Genomic DNA, 20,717 nt, shown 5'->3' on the forward strand with positions numbered 1-20,717 from the left:
TGAACTATGCATGGACGTCACAACAGCGATTTACCATTTTTGCAACTCCTCCAGAGCCAGCCTTTTCAGGATCATGACCTAGGTGTGGGCCATCTTCTTTCCATTTTCAGATGCCGGGGGTCTAACTCCAGTCCTCGAGGGTTGCAGTCCTGCAACTTTTAGATGTGCCTCTGCTGCACCACAACTGAATAGAATAATTAGGTCATTAGCAAGGCTGGGAGAACTGATCTACACAAGGAGGAGGTAATTAAGCCATTTCATTCCAGTGTTTTGTACCTGTGGCACATCTAAAAACTGTAGGTCTGCAGCCCTCGAGAACTGGAGTTTGAGACCCCTGGTTTAAACAGAGTAAATTTTAAAGCCTAAACTACTCCCCTGTGTTATCCTTTAGCTATCTGAAACTTTCCATCAGCTTGTTTAAGTCAGAACTACCCTGTAAAATCTTGAAACTTGCTCTTGTTCACTGTAACGGTCATGAAACGAGAAGGAAAAGAAACACCAATTTGTTGCATTTTTTATTGAATGAAAGATTTCAACTCAAACATTGAGAACAACTTTGGTCAACATGTAAAACTGTTTGACAGAGGGTAGAAAAGTCTCACTGACAAACTGTATTTGAAGGTATGAAGGAGCCGGAATGAGGTATTAAACCAATCCCAGCTTAGTTTGACAACATTTTCCTACCCTCTTTAATCTGCTTCTTCAGATTCATCTGCTGACCACAGCAGTTGTCTACATTACTTAATTGCAAGCAAGTCTTTATTCCTCTAAATAACAAATACTTGCTTTATTTTATTTTTTTACATAACTATCAGAACACATGTGAACCCAAATAATGTTTATTTCATTTTCAGAACTGATTATTCATTTTTGCCTATTCAAATGCAGTTTTCAAATAAACAGTGACCAAACACATCTTAATGCAACGGATGCTTTACAAAGTAAACACATGGTCTATGTGACCAAGATGGAAACAAAAAAGGCTCCGATTTTTTTTAAAAGAACTGAGAGAAACAAGAATAAGAATGTACAGAGAACAATTTCTTTGAAATTATTTCAGATAGTCTGTGGCAGAGGATAAGCAGGTTTAGATCTTTGCCGCTGAGCTCCCTGACCGTACAGTATGACCTGCCCCCTCATTATTAGTGCCTGTGTGAAAAACACATGGCAAAAAGGTAGAACAAACATAAAAAGATTTACCCCTGCCACAACTCAGGCCTAACCACCTGTTTCCCCACAGCGTTAGCTTGAATTATTCCTAACAGGTACAAAGACCGAGCAAGGAGGGTCGCAACAACCCCAGAGATACAGAATATTCTTCAAAAACTGTAATTAACGACATGAAGGGAGCCCAGCGCCCAGGCAGCTCCTCTGTTTGATGTGAATGCTGGTTTGTAAAATAACAACAGGAGAGGAACGTTCCAGGTTGGGATTCACATGGAGGCAGAAACAGAGGCTGAAGAGCGGTAGACACCCTCCCTTCATCTTCGTCCTCCTCTTCCTGCTTTTCCACATGTCGATTAGTTCTTGATCAATCCCCCGTCTCCTTCGCTTACAAAGCGCTTCCGCCCTCTGGTGAACATAATAAAATTAAACGTGTTGCACAAATTTGGACCAAAGATATTTTGTGCTTGTTAATCATGTCCGCAAAATAAAGAGCTTTACAAAGATTTGTGCAAATGCAGAAGATTTGAATTTGTGATCGTGTTTCAAATTCAGACTTTTGCGAATAGTTTCACGTTTTTCTAATATAATACTAGGCGAGAGCAGCACACCTCAAGAGGTTGATTGACTTTGCATTGTAAGAGAACATTCCCATAATGCTGTGCAAAAAAAAAAAAAACATTGAAAGTTCATGTAAACCAAACTCCATGTCATTCTTCTACTTCACCATTCAATTGAACATAAGTAACAAAACGATCTAGAGCCAGACAGTAGCTTTTCTTTGTGGCCGTTTTTATTTTCCAGCAACACGAATTGGCCTAGAATAAATATAATAAAAGGTTGCAAAAAGGTTACAAAGGTGACTGATAAAGAACTAACCTGAAAGGACAGGCGTCCCGCAGCTGTTTGGTGATAACAGACTCCTGGTAGCAGAGATCCACAAAGGCCTCCATGATGGGGTGGGCATGGGGCACATCCAGACAGATCTCATGCAGCTCGTCATACACGCGCTGGAAACCCTGCACGTATATATGAAGAACGTCAACAGGTGTTCCGGCTTAATTACTGGTCTGTGTGGATCTTTCATTAAATGACCTTATTTTGAGTTAAAAATTAATCAGTTACTAATTTATTTGATGATTGTAATGTATGAATGTAATTGATTCATAACGATTAATCTGATTAATCGTTTCAGCCCTAGCCTGAAAATCCAGGCAAATTTTGTTTCCCTTACCCTGTTCATCTGATCCACTGTGATGAGGCCTGTTTTCCAGAAGGACTGCAGAAGTTTCATCATCATGTGACTGGCAGTGTCCCCATTTGACTCCAGCACCATCACTATAGCCTGACATGAACGACAAAGACCCACATAAGAGATGAAACATGATCAGGCAGAAGGCAGCTGTGCTTTTCACCACGAGGTGGCAGAGTATCCACCTTAACAGGATGAAATTCCAACCAGGGGGTTGGGCAGGGACAAGGACAGAGCAATTTAATATTGGACCAGATCCTAGAGATGTGAAAGATAAGGTGTTGGGCAGGCTGCAGGTGAAGGAATACGTCTGCATCAGCAAACTTTATAGTATCACTTAATACACCAACCCAATTATTATCCTCATCTTACGCTTTGTAATCGTAGAAGTAAATTCACAATGAGTGCAGCAGTAGAGCTTCTCTCGTTTGCAGATTTATTTAAAAATCATAGGACACTTGAATATTATATTTCAACTTTAACATTTGTGGTGATGCTGAAACTATAAACCGTGCACATAAAATATGTCCACAGCCTTGTTATAATGCCCTTTTTTTTTTTTTTTTACAATATAATGATCAGATTATGTCACGAAGTGGAGGAACATTTTACACCTTGAGTATGACCCATAACCCATACGAACAAACTGAAAAACAAAAAAATCTGTTTGAATAAGTGTGCACAACTCTGAATTAATGTTTTGTTGAGACACCTTTCAGGGAGAAAAATGACGAGCCTCGGGGCAACATGCAGCAGATTGAGACAGTTTTATCCATCAGGCTGTCAGGATGCTGAATTCCCTCCCTGATCTCTACCCCCCATGAGCCCCATACCCTGATCCCTCTCTCTTTCTCCTCCTCAAATGAACAAAGAATATTGTATATATTTACAGCTGTTGTAAGGATTACCCACAGATTAAGTTTTTATTACATATTTTTTATGTTCTTTTCTCTCTTTTTTTGCATTTTGGGCCAGGGATATGAGCTGGATACCATTTCAGTTCTGTGCACGTCTTGTACATGTGGCAGTTTTGACATAAATTGTGTGTATTAATATGATTATTTTAGATTTTATCAGATATTTCAGTATTTTTGGGTAGGAGCCAAACTTCAAATGGGAAATGCAGGAGGACATACAATTAAAGTAAAGCAGATGGGAGCTCATCTTCACAAGTTGGGAACTAGCAGTTACTTGCATCAAATTGTCTACAATCACAGCAATAAGTTAAAGGTTTAGACAGCTGCAGTTGTGACAAGCCTGAATGAGTGAGAGTAGTATGGGATGTAAAAAAAAATATATGCAAAATTAACAGCTTGGAAACATGAGCAAAAAGTGGCATCTTTCAGTCATTCGCATTACATCTACATGTCAAATAGTTGTTGGGAGAAATGCCAGAGAAAAGCCTGTTCTATCCTAACAACACACACATTAAATATGTGTGCTATCTTGCCATTGTAAACAGTGAGAAGGTAAATAAAAAATATCTCTATAGCTATCCGTCAGTTAGTACATTTTTATTAGGAGATTATTCTACTGCAATCAAAAATGTATTCATTTTAAGACTTCTCACAATTTGTTACTTATTGTAAAGTCAAACTTCGGTAGACAGAGTACACATCATGCAAGTATATTTGTTAGTTTGTAGAAATTTGTGCTTTTTAGTTTTGTTTTGCAACAGAGACAGATCATCTGCTAAATATGAGCTGCCAGCTTTAATTAATAAAAAAAAGAAAAAGAAGAAAACAGAAGTCTCCGAGTTCAGAAATGAACGTGTTGCCAGTGTGTGTGATAAGGACAAATAAATGCTTGATTTACAGTTGCAGGCATTTTGAACTAATTTGAACTCGGCTTCAAGATCAGATTTACTGAAAATGAGAGAGTAACAGCCAAACACACAATGTCCTTGGCAAAAAAACAGGAATCCTATTAAAAGCAGAGATTCATAAGTACAGCTCTGTCTTCGGCTTACTTGACAAGACATAAGCAAGAAAGAAAAAGAAACACTTTCTAAAGGTTTTGACCCACACATCTCCGCTTGAAACATGTTGTAATAAACTGGTGAAGAACAAATAAACACCAGAAACAGAGGCAAGACTGACTGAATACCTCATAGACTAGCTCATGATGGAAGTGAGGGACTTCCAAGTCCCGCAGACAGCGCTCTGCCTCAGACACGTCCCCGGATATCAGGTACTCTTTGAGAAGAAGGTTCATCTGCAGCAAACACAAATGAGGAAATCAGTCAGAGTTGATGTTGCTTGGACAGCTAAATCGTTGCAGGGAACCAGGGAACAAATTTAATGCATCAACTAGAGTTGAACAAGATGTCAGACTCACTGAATTATATTTTTGAAGGGTAAGAAGACATTTAACAACAGATGATTGAAATTGGGACGAAAATGATCCCAAACACAAATAAAAACTGATTTTGGGATTTACAAGCATGCTCACAATAAGCTGGAACAACCCCAACTTCAACCCAATTGCACATTTTTTCACTATGCTTAAAAGTCAGATCATACCAAAATACTTCATTTGAATCCTTTTATGCAGGAATTAGCCACTGGTTAAGATGTGAGAAAAGTGTCATCTCTGCAAGATGCTTCTACACATCTGAGTTATAACAATGCTTCCAAGTCATTCAGATGGAAATCTGAATATTTGAGTCCCAAAAATTAAAGAAACTCATGTGGGTGGTTTAAAGGTAAAGATCATAAAATATCATTGAAAAGCTACAGTAAGTTCCAATTGAGCCCAATCATAGTGAGATTTCAGACATTAGCATCTTATATCAAACGTGATCCTTTATTATATCCCACATTTTATTGTTTCAGAGGGATCAATGCACGTTATGGTGTTGATTGGGAAAGAGGATGTAAGCAAAATGGGAGACGTCCATCAATAATTTGTGAAAAGTCAGCAGCATTGTGTAGTGGGATGTAAAAGTGTGAGACTATTTACTCCTCTGGGGAGATTTTAATTGGGTGTTCTCACATTACCAGATAATCTGGGCCAATAATATTGACACCAAAGACACCAATCGTTGATGGGAATGATGAATGAATGTGGAGAGAGAAAGTTCAACAGCTAATTTAATAGGGAAATAATCCATGTTTCCCACTTTTTACAGCAAATCTGCCACTGATATACATACTAGAAAACCAACATCTGATTTCATTGCTTTCCAATTAAATAATAAATTCATTTCAACAGATTTTGAGATAGCGCTGGAAAGGTTAATTCAAAGAAATTGTCCTAAAGCTCCTGAGTGTGTCAGTCGTCTGTACCTGCACTCATCTCAGCCAGAAAATCAAAACTGCACAGGGCAGTTCCAAGGTCTGAAGGCCTCACAATACTCTGACAGCACAACCTGACACAACATTGCTTCATTTCAGAACACAAGCTCTTGTGAATGTTGTGCAACAATGTGACCGGCCATCACTTCAAATCACCCGAAAAGCCCTGATGATGGAGTGGTAACTGTAATCAAAACAAAGCTGCGGCACACAAACAGAAGGTGTGTTGGCCTCTCCTGTGTCCTTGTTTTTAACGTGGACGCTCCTGAGAGGACAAAACGCTCTGCTGACACAGCAGTCCAGCAGAGCACTGCCCTGCGGATCTCTACCCAGCATGCATTTCTGGCTTCTGTTTATGTTACATAACAACAACAAAGATCCCTACATGGTCAATACAAACACTTTGTGCCCCAGTGTTAGACACTGCTTAATAAATCACTGAATCATAATTAATTTTAAATGACTTTTTATTTAAAAGCTAAATTCTCTCATTGCTTAGTTTTTGCTCACCTTTTTGACAAGATGTTTAACGGGTCTCAGACCTCCACCAACACCCCACACGTTATCAAGACCAATCATCCCTTTTTTCATGGACAGCAGCACTGCAGCACGATCTAAAGTCACTCTGCACAAGGAGAAAAGAAAAAATACCCACCATGTCTATAGTGCTATTTATTAAAATAGTAAACACTGACATTTCTGGAAATCCACAATAAAGTTAACGCAACTTATGCTGGCGTACCTAGCGTGCTCACAGTCCACTTTCCCTTTGTAGCTATCCAGGAAGTTCATGGGAAGGACGTGATCGGCTATGCCTCGGGCTATGAACTGGCCTAACATCTGAAAGAAACAAGAGGAAACGACAACAATCTTTTTACTTAAGCAGACGTAAGAAAGTATTTCAACATTTTTGTTAGCAATGTTTGTTTGATGTGTAGCTTCTTTATAGATTATATAATGTGACAGTCAAAAATATAAAATAATGTGCAAATTTTGCAATTTAGAAAAAATTTTAATTTTAGAGCCCATTAAATTGAGACAAAAGAAAAAAATTCCACATTTCACTTGTTCACAGTGTAAAGTGTTTGAAACCAATACCTACTCTAGGTGAATTATGTATTATGTAGATGAACAGTGAAGACTACCTCTATGTAATGAGATATACAGTATATTCACATACCGTCCAAAAGGCACTGCAGAAAAGCATTTTATTCTTAACAACAAATAAGCTAATTGTAATCTAAAAAAACTACATAATTCTTGTTCGAAATTTTTGATCAGTTAATGCTGTCTTTGATCACTTTCAGTTGATCGTGGCTTAAAACTCGACCAAACTGGTAATGTTATACAGTAGAAAGACCATCTGCAGTAATCCAGCTGACGCAGAACAACCAGCCTACAACATGGAATTGAGGGGGGAAAAAAAACACTAATGAAAATGGGCTCTGTTCATCTTTAATCTTTTAAGTGTCTTAAGCCCTGCTTTGCCTCTCCTCCCTTCTAAGCAAACGATACCAAGATCAGATCCAGAGCTCTGGTTGACACCGTTTCTCTCTCAGGGTGTCAGGCCTACCTGAGGGGCCTCTGGCGTGTCCAGAATGAGGTCTGGCAGTTCTTTCAGCATCTTATCGAAAGCGTGGGCCATCTCACCCTGCGTGAGCATCTTCCCCGACAGATCGGACAGCAGGCGGGAAGTCAGCTCCCTGTGACTGGCCTTGCCTTCCAGGGACAGGGACACAGCCACAGAGGTAAACTCGTACTTATGTTGGCCCAGGTTGAGCTCCTTCAGCAACACCTGGAAGCACCACAAGATTGAACACAAGTCAGGATCTGTCACTCTATTAACAAAGTATGCTGTCTATTTGCCACTATCATTAATGTTTCTTAACATTTACACTCACTACAGCAACACATTTCTGCCTGATCAATGCATGCACAGAAAAACAAAAAGGAAATGTACAGTTTTAATCATTTACCTCAACCTCTTTTGTGTCTCCGTGTTCAAAGTACTCCAATACGATCGGGTTTACCATTTTTTCTAGTTCCTTCTCTTCTACCTCTGGCACAACCGTTTCATAAACAGTGTCGCCCTGTGGCAAAAACACATTCACACAATGAGTCAGAAATGCCCCCAAATTTTACACGAAGTACACAAACTGCTTTTATAATTACAGTCCACAACAAAAGCATTCACAAGCCTAAAGCTTTTTCACATTTTGCCATGTTTTACAAGTAAAGATAAATAAAACCTTAATAAAACAATTTGTTTAGAGAAAAACAAATTGCACATCGCACAGTGACGTGAAGCTAAACATGGTGGTGGCAGCATCATGCTCTGGGGATACTGTTCTTCAGCAGACACAGAGAGGCTACTCAGACTTGATGGAACGATGAATTAGCACTACATAAAGGGAAGTTCTGGAAGAGATCCTCTTAGTGGCAGCAGAAGACCTGAACCACCATTCTATAGGTTCACCTCTGGAATGGCCTAGTCAAAGTCCAGATCTAAATCTTGAGAATCTGTGAAAATGGCTTCTTGCAGATGATCTGAATCAAATCTGAGCTTGAGCTATTTCATTTAGATCAAAGAGCTAAACACAAAAAAAAATCCTGAAAAAAAACTTGGTAGAGACTGGAGCAGACATTCACTTTCCAGGAGCAAAACAACCATAAACATGCGACCAAAGCCACAATGGAATAGTTGATGTCAGGGTCTAATGCAATGACGAATCTGGGGAAAGACTTGAAAATAAACATAAGATGTTAGATGTGCCACATTAGTAGAGAGAGTTTTATTTGTAAGCCTCAGTTTTAGTGAGAGGTGGTTCTACAAAGGTCTGGCTCAGGGTTGGTGTGAGACTGAATTAGCACACCTTTCAGATTTTCATTAGTAGTAAAACCAAATGAAGTCTGGGGTTGCAATGTGATAAAATGCGCAAAAGTTCAAGGTGTGTAAAGACTTTTGCAGGGCGCATTTATTTTTTTTTATTATAAGACTCTAAGAGTTTCCAAATAAGTCATTTTTTTCCCCACACTTTGACATTTTCCCAAGCACACGATGACCCTGTAGGGTTCAGAAATCCTTGATCTACTCCGCAGTCAGACTCAAAGGCCACACTGACTGCTCGTGTCCCCATTTATTTTTCAGTACCATTCCGTCCCTGCTCCCTTTCAACATATTTGAACTGACTTTGTGCACCAGTCAAGGCCAAATCAAACCAGCTTCTCTGAGCCAATTCCAAAAGCCGTTATCAGGATCTTTTTTTTTCTTTCTTTCTTTTGAAACAGACAGAAGCCGAGTTCCCAGGCAGTAATGCAGTTGTGTGATCAAAGCCGGGAGACAAACAAGCCAGTCCATCAGCATCACATCCCGCATTCACATGATAACCGGGGTTAAAGATTGAAAACAGCGTTGATTGTGATGGGACAGGGCCATCTGGATTAAACAATCGAGCGAGACGGCGTGTTGTTAATGAGCTTTGGCCAAATCACATGCAGTGTTATGTCTCTTCTCTGCCAGGATAGTCACACATACAAACTATGACTGCAGCCAGATCTCTAGTTTTCTTACAAGACAAAAAATAAAATAAAATATGTGCAGTAATTATTTTGTGCAGGTGCAGGAGGAGGTCCACAACAAACTACTACTGCTGCTGTTCAGACATGGGAATGATTGTTGATGTGCTAGTGGTCTTTTTTTATACTACTTCACTAACAATGTCATTACTTTATAAGAAAATAAATTTATATACAGTACAGACCAAAAGTTTGGACACACCTTTTAATTCAATGAGTTTCCTTTATTTTCATGACTATTGACATTGTAGATTCACACTGAAGGCATCAAAACTATGAATAACACATGTGGAAATATGCACTAAACAAATTCTAGTTTCTTCAAAGTAGCAACCTTTTGCTGTGATTACTGCTTTGCGCACACTCTGCATTTTCTTGATGAGCTTCAAGAGGTAGTCACCTGAAATGGTTTTCACTTCATAGGTGTGCCCTGTCAGGTTAATAAGTGGGATTTCTTGCCTTATAAATAGTCATGAAAATAAAGAAAACCCATTGAATTAGAAGGTGTGTCCAAACTTTTGGTCTGTACTGTATATATATATTTTTTTCCAATGACCTGTATGTGTTTGTGAATCTGGCATTTGTGAATGAAACTAGCAATGGGTAATCTATTATCTGTTAGTTTTAATTATGTCTGAATATGAACACATATCTTGTTTCCTGGGAAAATACAGTAACAGGCACAAAGTTATCTGAATGTCCTAGAGGTATGAAAATCAATTTATGCCAACAATTTCTGTTTCATTTTTACTCCAAAACTTATACTGCTGAGGAAATAGTATACTTTTTTTTATTGTGAATAGGAGACAAAGAAATAAGCAGCTCTGCTGGCTTTAAGCAAAGAGATCAGGGATGTCACAATGGGAATGTTGGTATGTTCTTTATATCAGTTTTAGAAAAAGGTGCTCTGACCTCTGATCAGGGTTCTCTGGTCAACAACAAAGCTAGTGAGAACATACTGAGTTCAAAGATGCTTCAAAAAATTTAATATCATAAACTTATGATGCTCATTGAGACATATGATGTATGTCTCAATGGAACTGGAGAAGTTGAAAGATCCTCTAATGAAATCGACGAAAATTAATTTGTGGAGATGACAAGGTAAATGTTCCATGTCTGGATAAACAAATGACCCAAGAGAGGAAAGAGACATCCCCATAGGGACCCACTGACCTGAGCAGCTTCATCATAGTTGGGGTCCCGTACGTCCGGCTCTTCAGCTTCATAAACCATCCCAGGAGCACCCCAAACTCCTTTTCCGCCTGCGCCACCTGAACACAGCAAAAATAAAAAATAAAAGAAGTTCTAAAACATAAGGTGGGATTTATCCAGTAATTTGCACAGTTAACGAAAGGAAGTCATAATAATTTCAGTTAAATTTTTTCGAGCTGCATGGAGAAAACTAACTTTGAATTTGATCCGAAAACATCTCCATATGTGAAGCTGATAGTAATCAGATCAACAATCATATCTACCTTTCTTTGGCAAGCCTCTGCCTTTGCCTGTCCTCGACTTGCGGTCGTTGTTGTGAACTTTGCCCTTCACGGCGTGCGGGTCGCCTCCTGGCGTCTCGCCTGACTCTGAGACGGACTCGCTTGTCGAGTTGCGGGATGAGGACCTGCGCAGGCGACGCTTGGCTTTGGCTTTGAGGCGAGCCTCGTGGAGTGCTTTCTCTTGGGGCGTCCAGTTGCCATTGACCTCCGCCTCGTCCAGTCCATCATCGTCATCACTGTAAGGACAGCTGGCCTCGGGCTGGTGATCCAAAGTAACCGCCCCTGTGGTTAGAAACCAGGAATTTTACACATTTTATCAAAAGAAGACATGCACAGACTAAGCCACAATTTTGTGGTAGAAAAAGTAATTTATAAGCATCTAACTGGTCATCTGTCAGGGCTCCACATTATTAGAACATCTTGCTCTAATGATAATAATAGCAAATATTGCCAGGACAATATTAGTTGACAATGAGACATATGCCTATTTTCTTCTTTCTTCTCTTCCTCATCTGTGCTTCGATCACTCTATGATTGAAGCACATAGTATTTTGGCAACATCATTTGAGCATTCACTGACATGAGTCTTTAACTGAGTAACTATTACCTTAGAATAAAAAATACAAGTTCATAAGATGTGAAAAACGTTATCCAACAATCATATTACTCCAAACAGTCCTTTGCCATATAAAAGTTGCACATACTGATATTGCAATTGCGCAACGTCAGATCAACCTGAATTTTTTAAATTAAAATTCAAACAACTCTGATCAGCAGCCAACATTTCTGAGCAGTCCAAATAAACAGTGAAGAACATTCACCAAACTCTCTTGATATTTCAAGCTTATTTGTGTTTGCAAAGAGACTCAGATCTGTGTTGTTGGCTATATAACTGCAAAATCATAGTAAGACTATATGAAAAAAACATATTTCATTGCTTTCACTGTGATTTATCCCAACTGCTGGTCTGGCCTTCCCAAGCTCCACATTCTTTCAGACACCACTGCTCTTGACCTTTGTGTAGAACTGTGTATGCAAAAGGGGTTGGTGTTGCTTGGTGTGCAAACAGTAACTGAACCTAACCACAAAAAAAAAAAAAAACGCACAACGACTGAAGACGCCTTTTCTGTATCCCTGAAACCTGCTTTTTTCATTTGTAAGCTCAGGTTCGCAACACGGCCGCACAACTCTTTTCACTTCTGCTAAAAGCTAAGAGGTTTGTTTTGGTTTTGTTGTGCGTAATATGCTAACATAAGCTTTTTCTGAAAGGAACTGTTCTTACTGCAGTGTGATTTTAGGTATGCTTGCATGATGAAACTATGGTCACTTATAAAAATCAGCTCCCTAAAATAGCCTTTTCTGGAGGTGATGTTGTTGAATGTAAACTTGAAGTAGCACCAAAATAGGTTCCTGAACGCTGTTTCTCCCCACAATTTAGAGAGAATAGAATGATATCAAGAATTTAGCAAATGCTGTAAGCTAAAACACGTGGTCGAGAAAACTCACCCCTACCTTCCTACATATACAGAGATGCATTGGGTCAAGTTAACATGCTACTACTCCAGTGTGGATGAAATCCTATATTTAGTCAGGTTAAAGTGTGTAGAACAGCACAGAGAGAGAAGAGGAGAGGAGCACAGCTGCAGCAGTGGCAGGCAGGGAGAGAGAGGGAGAACCAAGCACATGCTGGAGAAATGCTGACGCCAGTTTTTTTTTTAAACAGTGGACCTGACTACATATGGTATGGGTGGATGCAAGTTTGATCACATGGCATGAAAAGCAGCAATGAGGCAACACAGGAACAAGATGTAATTAAAACCTAAATCCCTCAAATAGCAGATTGCAGAGCCTGTAAAGGCACACAGAGGTAAACTGGAAATTTTAAAGGAGCCTCTGTCCTCCGAATGGTTCTCCCTTTGGTCTGCTGCACAATAGAGCTGACCAGTTTCAGAAAAACAAAATCCTAAGAAACCAACAAATACCTAGCTTTCTCGGACCAATCATTTTTCTTTTCCATGACAGCTTGAATATGCAGTGCAGGCCTTAGACATCATTATCTAAAGCATTCATTGCACTTGCATGTTTTCATAATTTTCACACTGTGCATCTTGCATTTTGATAACAGAACAATGCTTTTTCAATAACAGTGCAGACCTACCATACAACTTAAGGGAGATTAGTGTCATAGTAGCAGGACATGATTAAACAATTAGTATTTCGGAACAAAAAATTACACTGCCTTGCAAAAGTATTGTTACCCCCCCACAAACTTGGTAACTCTGGAAGAGCTGCAGAAATCCACAGCTCCAGAAAAACCTTTTGTTAATCTATAATCTAGTCTTTATACAACTGTGACAAAAAGAAAACCGCTGGTGAAAGATGTCCTGGAGTTTGTGCTGATCTTGAAAAAATGCTACATGTAATGGAAGTACTACACACCATGTGGTGGCAACATTGTACTGTGAGAATGCTTTTCTTTAGCGAGAACAGGAAAGCTGGTTGGGAGTTGATACACAGATGGAAAGACCAAAAAAAAAAAAAAAAGGACAACAGAACCAAAACCGCAATAGTTTAAGTCAAAGCATATTCAAGTGTTTATGGTCCAGTCGTGCTGTCTTCTCTCCTTCATTTCATAATTATGAATACTGTCTGTTGGTCTATCATGTAAAATTCCAATAAAATACACTGAAGTTTGGAGTTTTAATGCAAATAAACATGATCAATTTTAAAGCGTGAATACTTCCAGAAAGCACTGTGAACCTCTAATCAAAGTGGTACAATTCTTAAAATATTGTGTGCTCTGTGGAGTGAAACACTGAAACTTCTTACTATCAATTTTTATTTTTATAAAATAGTAGGAGTATCTTAATATTCTTATTGAAACAGTTATGTTAAATTAAGAAGCACAAGAGGAGGTAAAAAAACACTGCAGATTTCAGTTGAGTCAGCAATCTAAATCTAACTTAACCTGCTCCAATACAAGCACACAGCCACACCCATGGCCTTCAGAAATCTGTAAACAGCCGTCCATGTGTCATCTCTTCCTTCGGCACCTCCTCCTCCTTCCCTAATGTAGGCTACAGGTCCGAGCAAGGTCATAAATTAGGAACTAACCAATGGCTGCAGGCCAAGCCACTTCTGCAGCCAACTGGAAGGGAGCACCCAGCAAAATAAGAGCTTGTAGGAAAACTCAAATCCGTTTGCCAAGACGGGCCTTGCAAAACAAGCAGAACAACACTGCCCCCGAACACAGCGAGGACAATGTTGCTCTGTGATAACAGAGCTCGACCGTAACTGCTGAGAGTTGCACAACACAACGGCAGCTCTGAGTGTCGCCGACAGTTGGCTGAAACTGCAGCAGCGAGTAGCGTTGGACGTCACCAAGCGTGCTCCAAAACTGAAATAATGATCCTCAAAAACATATTTGCATTTAATCAGCTTACAATCTGTACCAAAGGTGCAGGACAAAGAAATTAAGTCTCTGCAAAGGCTTGTGGGAAGACTCCACAGCCTGCAAACCTGCTAAAGTGTTTGGATGTAGGCGTGCATGGAGTAGGAGTGTTTATGAATCAGAAGGGAGTCAGTGGGGCAGAAGTTTCACATGACTCGCATAGGGACAGTATTTAATGCTCTAAATATACATACGGGCTGTTAATAGATTTCTTCTGCTCAAAAAAAAAAGTTTTACCATACAAGCAGCAAAACTAGTAGCACAAAAAAAGGATGTTAGATTTATGTTAGAAGAGCAAATTTACATCTATGCAAGTGAAATCTAAGTTCAAAATGTTTACGAACACAAACAGAGTCAAGAACCAAACATTGTAGCTGAAAGAGACACATGTTAACTTAATACACATTATTATTCCTGTATGGCCTTTAAACACATGTCTGAAGGTGACCTGTAAACACAACGAGGCTGTTTTATTTAAACTTGTGATGCAATAGCAAAAGCTAATGTGCAAAATGTATTAATTTAGGAGTATATTTTTACATGAGGAAAGCAACAAAATCACTCATCGGATTCTCCAAGTTTCAATATGTCTTTAAGAAGGACTTAAAATATGAAGGTAAATCTAACTATTTGAGCTCATCTGGGACATTATTCCACAGAACCGGTGAGCTGACTGAAAAACCTTCATCACTTTTTGTTCATTTTTGTATGGTCAAAAACTTTAGCTGTTATGGTTGTTCTTAGTTGTACAATGTTAGGAGGTCAGAAGCACAAACGCAGAATGGGCCTTAAAAGTTATTAGTACACAAAGACTGGTGTTTACAGTTAGCCATGCTTGTCACTACTATAGTAAACTGTCAACTTCTAATCATTTTTGTCTTTTTCTTTCTAGAACTAAATCTCCGATTCCCACACACAAAGTGGAATACAGAAACAAATTTAAGAAGCTTAATAATGAGGAATAAACTGAACTGGGTTATAAATCTCAGAGGACTGCATCTGTACTGTTCATAGGTTCAAGGTCATTTTCCTTACATCTTAAAATCTTATTTTTTTCATGTATTTGATGAAAAATAATTAAAAAGAGACAGAAAACAGCTAAATTAAAAGAATAGTATTACAGTATTTGCACATACCAGTACTACAGTATCTCTGTTTGCACTTGCTGATTTTTCCAAGGAAAGAGTGAGAGAGAAAAATTCAACTGTTTGATTAAACTTGTGGATTTTATTATTTGTAAGAGCCAGTTGGACAGTGGGATATAACGTTACCATTAGGCATGATACTGAAGACTAAAACTACAAAAAAAAAAAAAAAAAAAAAAAAAAGCAGAACCTATGAGTCTGTGCTGAGATAAAGGAATAAGGCATAGCAGCCTCTCTGTTTTATCTATAAGACATTGGAGGAAGGGTGTGGATGTGCTTTGGGGTTTAACTGTCAGGCTTTTATGAAAGGGAGCCAGAATGAAAACCTTTCCCCTAAATACAGGTTTGTTAGAAACAGTCAAATCTTGTGTGTTAACAGAGGGAAAGACCACACAAGCTACCAGTCAAGAAATGTTTTCTTTTACTGTCAAAACTTGCAACTTTATTTCAAGAAATGTATCAAGTCAGCTTCTGGGGTGACTTTGCCTGACAAGACAGATCCACAAAAAAAGAAACTGCATGTAAATGATTAGGGAAGAACAGATGAACTGGGTACAGGCCTGGTTTAGTCAGCAACTTCCCCAAGCAGATTGAGATATGACAGGGGATGGATGGGTTTGCCATCCTTATACCTGTGGGACTAAATGGATTCAGACAGTGTGAGCAAACATGTCATTAATGCATGAGTGGACCAAAGGTTGATGGGGGGGGGGGGGGGGTGTTCCAACCAGGATGCTCATAGAATGTACTCAATGAGTAATCGGACTTGACATCTATAGAGTTTCTTCCAAGATGGAAGGAAGGAATTACATCAATGTTCACACAAATGGGGGTTTGTATATTATAGTTAAACATCCAGCTGAAAAGTCAGCAAGTGTCCAACATTAGGAGCAGAAGATGCAGGCTAATAGTAGGACTCTAGAATAAAAAATATATGATTTCTGAAACACAAAAATATTAAACTGAGTAAAACTATCCGGTATTGAGTTTTACCAAACACGTTGTATTAGAATCTGGAGGATGGATAAGACGAAGAAAAGGCCTGCAAAAGCAGAGAGGTGTCCACCCATCCATCCATTTTCTGTTCACCCTTTGTCCCTAATGGGGTCGGGAGGGTTGCTGGTGCCTATCTCCAGCTACGTTCCAGGCGGGAGGCGGGGTACACCCTGGACAGGTCGCCAGTCTGTCGCAGGGCAGCAGAGAGGTGTGTGCTTGAATAATGCAAGATAATAGAAAAGCCAAAGAAAAGTATTATTGTTTCTGTCTTCACTTTTGTGGAACCTCGTAATTAAAGCCACACGGTCTGGTGAAAACATTCCTTAGGGAGCAAGAAAATGATTTCCAAAAAGGACCTGCAGAATTTGCTGCCACACCCATCATTGCTGCTGAATGACTGACATGTAGAGAGATTTCTGATGAGCCTCATTTTACCACGTCTGCACACTGAAGTCTATGTTATTGAATATCTTTCCAGCAACATTAGTGGGAGGAAAAAAGAAAACCAAAAAAAAAAAATCAATCACATTGCTCTGGAGCCAGATTTTGTTTGCATAATGGGTATCTGTCCTGCGTACATCACTGGTTTTGCATTTTGTCCAAAACTGAATGCGCTAGTGCAGTGCTTATATTTAATGTAACTATTTAATTAAGGCGAAGCTTACAAAGAAACCAATCAAAGAGGAAAAGAGGAAGCAGCCATGGAAACGGATTCAGATCAATTTAAGTTCTGGAGCCAGTCGTTGCCCTCTGCAGAGTTTTGTTCAGCCTTTCCATCTACAGCAACATCTATCATGAATTGGTGTCTGGAGAATCAAATGAGTAAGGCTGAAACTCTGTATTAAAAATTATCTTCTGGCATTACTATTCCCAGAAAATGCGATAAAATCACTTGAGAATAAAAAATTTTAAAAAAAGCATTTTCCTAGCCCCTCTCTTTTTTTCAATGGTCGCTTCAATGCTCTGTGTGAACTTTATCGTATACATTGCAAAATGTGTGACATATTGGAATTTCCAACAGACTGAATATCTTATTAATGACATGCAAGGTTTGAATTCTTGATGCTTGGGATATAATTTCTCCTCATTTACTGCATTCATCATGCTCACATGCAGGGGTACTATTGCACAATGCGATGCTGTTTTGATGAAATCCTGACGATACATGGTGCAGCTCCCAGCTCAGACTCTTGCTCTCACTACTATTCAGGGTATTCTTCATATTAATTGCATTCCTTAGAGGAAAATTTCACCAACTAGCTGAAAAGGCTTCAGGATATAAGTTCAATTGCACTCACATTTTAATTGCATCGACATCAAATAGTTGATACTTCAAAATGTCTGCTGGTAATTGCATTTTTGCTCAAGTTTATCATACAAAAAGTCTCGTTCAGCCACATGTGTAATCACATTACTTTGGGTGCTGATACAACGCCATCATTCTAACTTTCATTGGTACGTGAGTGTTCAAAAGAATGTCATAACAGTAACCACTATATGTGATATTAAAACCATTATATCATAACAAGCGTCTTTAAGGTCTGCTTAGTTTGACCCACTATTGGGGGAACTGAATGTCTATGCTGACCCATATTGTACAAAGGAGCAGCCAGCTGCCGTCCAGCCACAGACAATGGACTATTAGACAGCATGTCAACAACAACAGAGAGTGCTTCATCGACTGAATCTGGCCGAAGAGAACATTCGAGTTCAGACATCATCATTTCCTCATCCTCAGGTAAGCGCCTTGCAAAAAAAGTGTTCATAGCACTTGAGATTTTGTCACATTAAAGCAATAAGTTTCAAAGTATTTTACTTGGGTTTTATGTGATGACCAACACAAAGCAGTGCAGAGTTGAGAAACAATTTCCAACATTTTTTTATTAATCAAAATCTGAAAATAGCAGGCTACATCTGATTTGGTCTCGTTCATTTGGATAAACTAAGAATACTCAGTGTAAACAATAACTCTCAGAAGTCAGCTAGTACAGTAAACAGGGTCTACCTGTGCAACTGAATCTTAGTGAACATACTCTTAGCTCTTTCACAAAACATTTCCCACAAAAATGAGCCTCCTCTCGCCATTCCTAAATCACAACTGGATACAGAATTGAAATCAGCGTCACAAGTCTTCCCACACTGTTCTTTTGAGAACAATAATAGTAGATGAATAATAGCAGATGAATTCAACGGGAGGATTGGCAGCGATCCTCCCGTTGGCCAAGCAAATATTTCAAATCCAGCTGCTTTCCTCTACCTAGAGTATGATGCCGCCACCACCATGTTTCATAACAGGGAATGATGCCAGCTTTACAACACCTGTGAGCTAAAAACTTTAATTTTATTCACGGCATCTTCTTCTACACCTAGGTGGTTGACAAAAACAAAACTAAAAAACAGAGGGAAATTTGTGGCTTTCTTCTAATAATAATAACTTGTTCCTGACATGTGACTAATGGCTTTTATGTAAACAGATTCATTCACCTGAGCTGTGGCTCGCTGCAAGTCTTCCAGAGTTACTATGAGCTGCTGATAATTTCTCTCCTCGCCTGGCCTTTGCTGGTTGCATGTGATTATAAGCAGAGGCATCACAGGAAAGGGAAGCTGAATACAACTACGTGCCACACTTTTCAGATTTTTATTTGTAAAATATTTTGAAAACCATGTATCTCATGCCGATACTTTTACATCTTACTTTACAAGTGACAGGCCCAGCATATACGTCTCATTATGCAACGTTTAAATACACAGCATCACAGATTATGTAAGCCTTCTCCTGGTGCCTCTTGTTGTGGGATATACGTGCTGACGTCATTTCTTGGCATACATAGAGGGAGCATGGAGCCACTGTATGTGGAGCTCTATTATTAACAAGGAAGAAAATATATTAAAACCGTATTATTGTTGTGCAAGCATTTCTGAGGATATTATGAAGATCGTTTATTTATTCATTGCATGTCAAAAGAATTATTTTAGATGGTATTTTGATTGAGTCTCCCCCAAATAAAAAAAATTATATATATATATATAAATCAATGTTGTGGATCAAAGCAACATAAATCTGAAGTACGTTAATGAATGCAATAGAAGTGCACGAAAATACAAGTAAACGGTCTCCGTGTGCGCCTTGATGATTCTTGCAAATAAAGCCTACATCGAAAGACCGCGACTGGTTCTGCTGCCTCTCGTCGTGCGTGGAATCGTTACTACACGTTAAAATGGAAACGCAAAGACCTGAGTGTGCAATCTCGAGTGCAAAGCGGAAGTGGCCACGTCCAATCAAAAACCGTGGCAGGATTAAATGCAAGACGAGTCAAACAACACAGTTGCCACGAATAAAAGAAACTCGTCGAAGCAAAACAGCATTGGCTTGAGTGCAATAAAAGCACTACATCTGCTCTAAAGTGCAGCGCGTCCCACACGTACGCGGTGCGTCGCTGTGTGTGTGTGTATGCGTGTGTGTTTTCAACAAGGGCACATGGTGGAGCATGGCTGGCGCTGCAGCCCATCCCATGCACGGACACAATGCATCGTGGAAAGCACGTCTGAAGGCCCCATCTTGCAGTTTTAAACGCCACCTCGCCTGTGATTTTTAGGTTTTCATCCCACGCGTAGTCCGCCACAAAACGTGAGGCTGAGATCACGTACTCACCGTCGGCTTGAGGTGCGGAGGACCACGCATCCACTTGGGTCGCCATGGCGCTCTTCAAGTGCTCGGTTAAAAACCCACCTCACAGTCACGGTGCTGGGCTGCAATCAGTGGCAGGAGATCCCCCTCCCCGGAGCAAAGCTGCGCTAGTTTGTTCAAGGCTTGTCCGCACAGATTGAGATACGTGGAGAAAAACTGGAATGACTAAAATGCTTTCCTCTTTTCGTTCGTGGTGCACCGTCCCTGACTAAGAGCTCCAAAGGGGTAAATAAAAAAAATAAAAAAAATGATGACATAGAGTGTCGAAATGCTACGGAGTGAAGGAGCGAAGTGTCAGTGGCTAAGACGGAAAAAATAAAGTCGTCGGGGAAGTAGAGCTGGCTTGTTGGTCGGATTGGATTTCAGCAAACCGCCTGCAAGATAAACAAAGTCTGTTTTTAACTTTACAGGAGCGTTCAGAAGAAGAGTCACGTGGAAAAATACACGGATGGGGAGTGGTCAGCGGAGGGGGTGGGTGCTGGTCCGGCCCGACCAATCACAGAGCAGAGCCATAATGCAGAAGCAAAACAGGAGTTAAAATGGTCTTGAATAATTATTGAGGCCATGTTAGTCCAATTATTTATTTTATTTTTTAGTGATAAAATGTAAGGCTACTTAGCTGCAGCTATTAGTTACTGCTACATAATTCTTTTTTA

General features: G+C 39.5%; 1 protein-coding gene across 1 annotated transcript; it reads right to left on the reverse strand.

Moving 5' to 3' along the window:
* Window positions 1-498: 498 nt before the first annotated feature.
* On the reverse strand, window positions 499-20,483 carry LOC102225810 (programmed cell death protein 4-like). The gene is made up of 11 exons (XM_005807126.2): window positions 20,026-20,483; window positions 10,764-11,063; window positions 10,462-10,559; window positions 7,689-7,802; window positions 7,286-7,507; window positions 6,455-6,552; window positions 6,223-6,337; window positions 4,523-4,630; window positions 2,399-2,509; window positions 2,044-2,183; window positions 499-1,572 (listed from the first exon to the last, which is right to left on the reverse strand). The coding sequence occupies exons 1-11, from the start codon at window positions 20,069-20,071 to the stop codon at window positions 1,521-1,523; spliced, it is 1,404 nt and encodes a 467-aa protein (XP_005807183.1). The 5' UTR covers window positions 20,072-20,483; the 3' UTR covers window positions 499-1,520.
* Window positions 20,484-20,717: the final 234 nt, after the last annotated feature.

The sequence above is a fragment of the Xiphophorus maculatus genome, chromosome 5 (genome assembly GCF_002775205.1).
Source record: "Xiphophorus maculatus strain JP 163 A chromosome 5, X_maculatus-5.0-male, whole genome shotgun sequence".
NCBI classification, from domain to species: Eukaryota; Metazoa; Chordata; class Actinopteri; order Cyprinodontiformes; family Poeciliidae; genus Xiphophorus; species Xiphophorus maculatus.

Bases quoted from the DNA above. Each gene is read 5' to 3' on its own strand.
- LOC102225810 (XM_005807126.2), bottom strand. From the start codon at position 20,071: ATGGCGACCCAAGTGGATGCGTGGTCCTCCGCACCTCAAGCCGACG. The intron at 11,064-20,025 runs GTGAGTACGTGA...TTCTAACCACAG, and splicing joins CTCCGCACCTCAAGCCGACG to GGGCGGTTACTTTGGATCAC. The intron at 6,553-7,285 runs GTAGGCCTGACA...TGTTTCTTTCAG, and splicing joins ACACGCCAGAGGCCCCTCAG to ATGTTAGGCCAGTTCATAGC.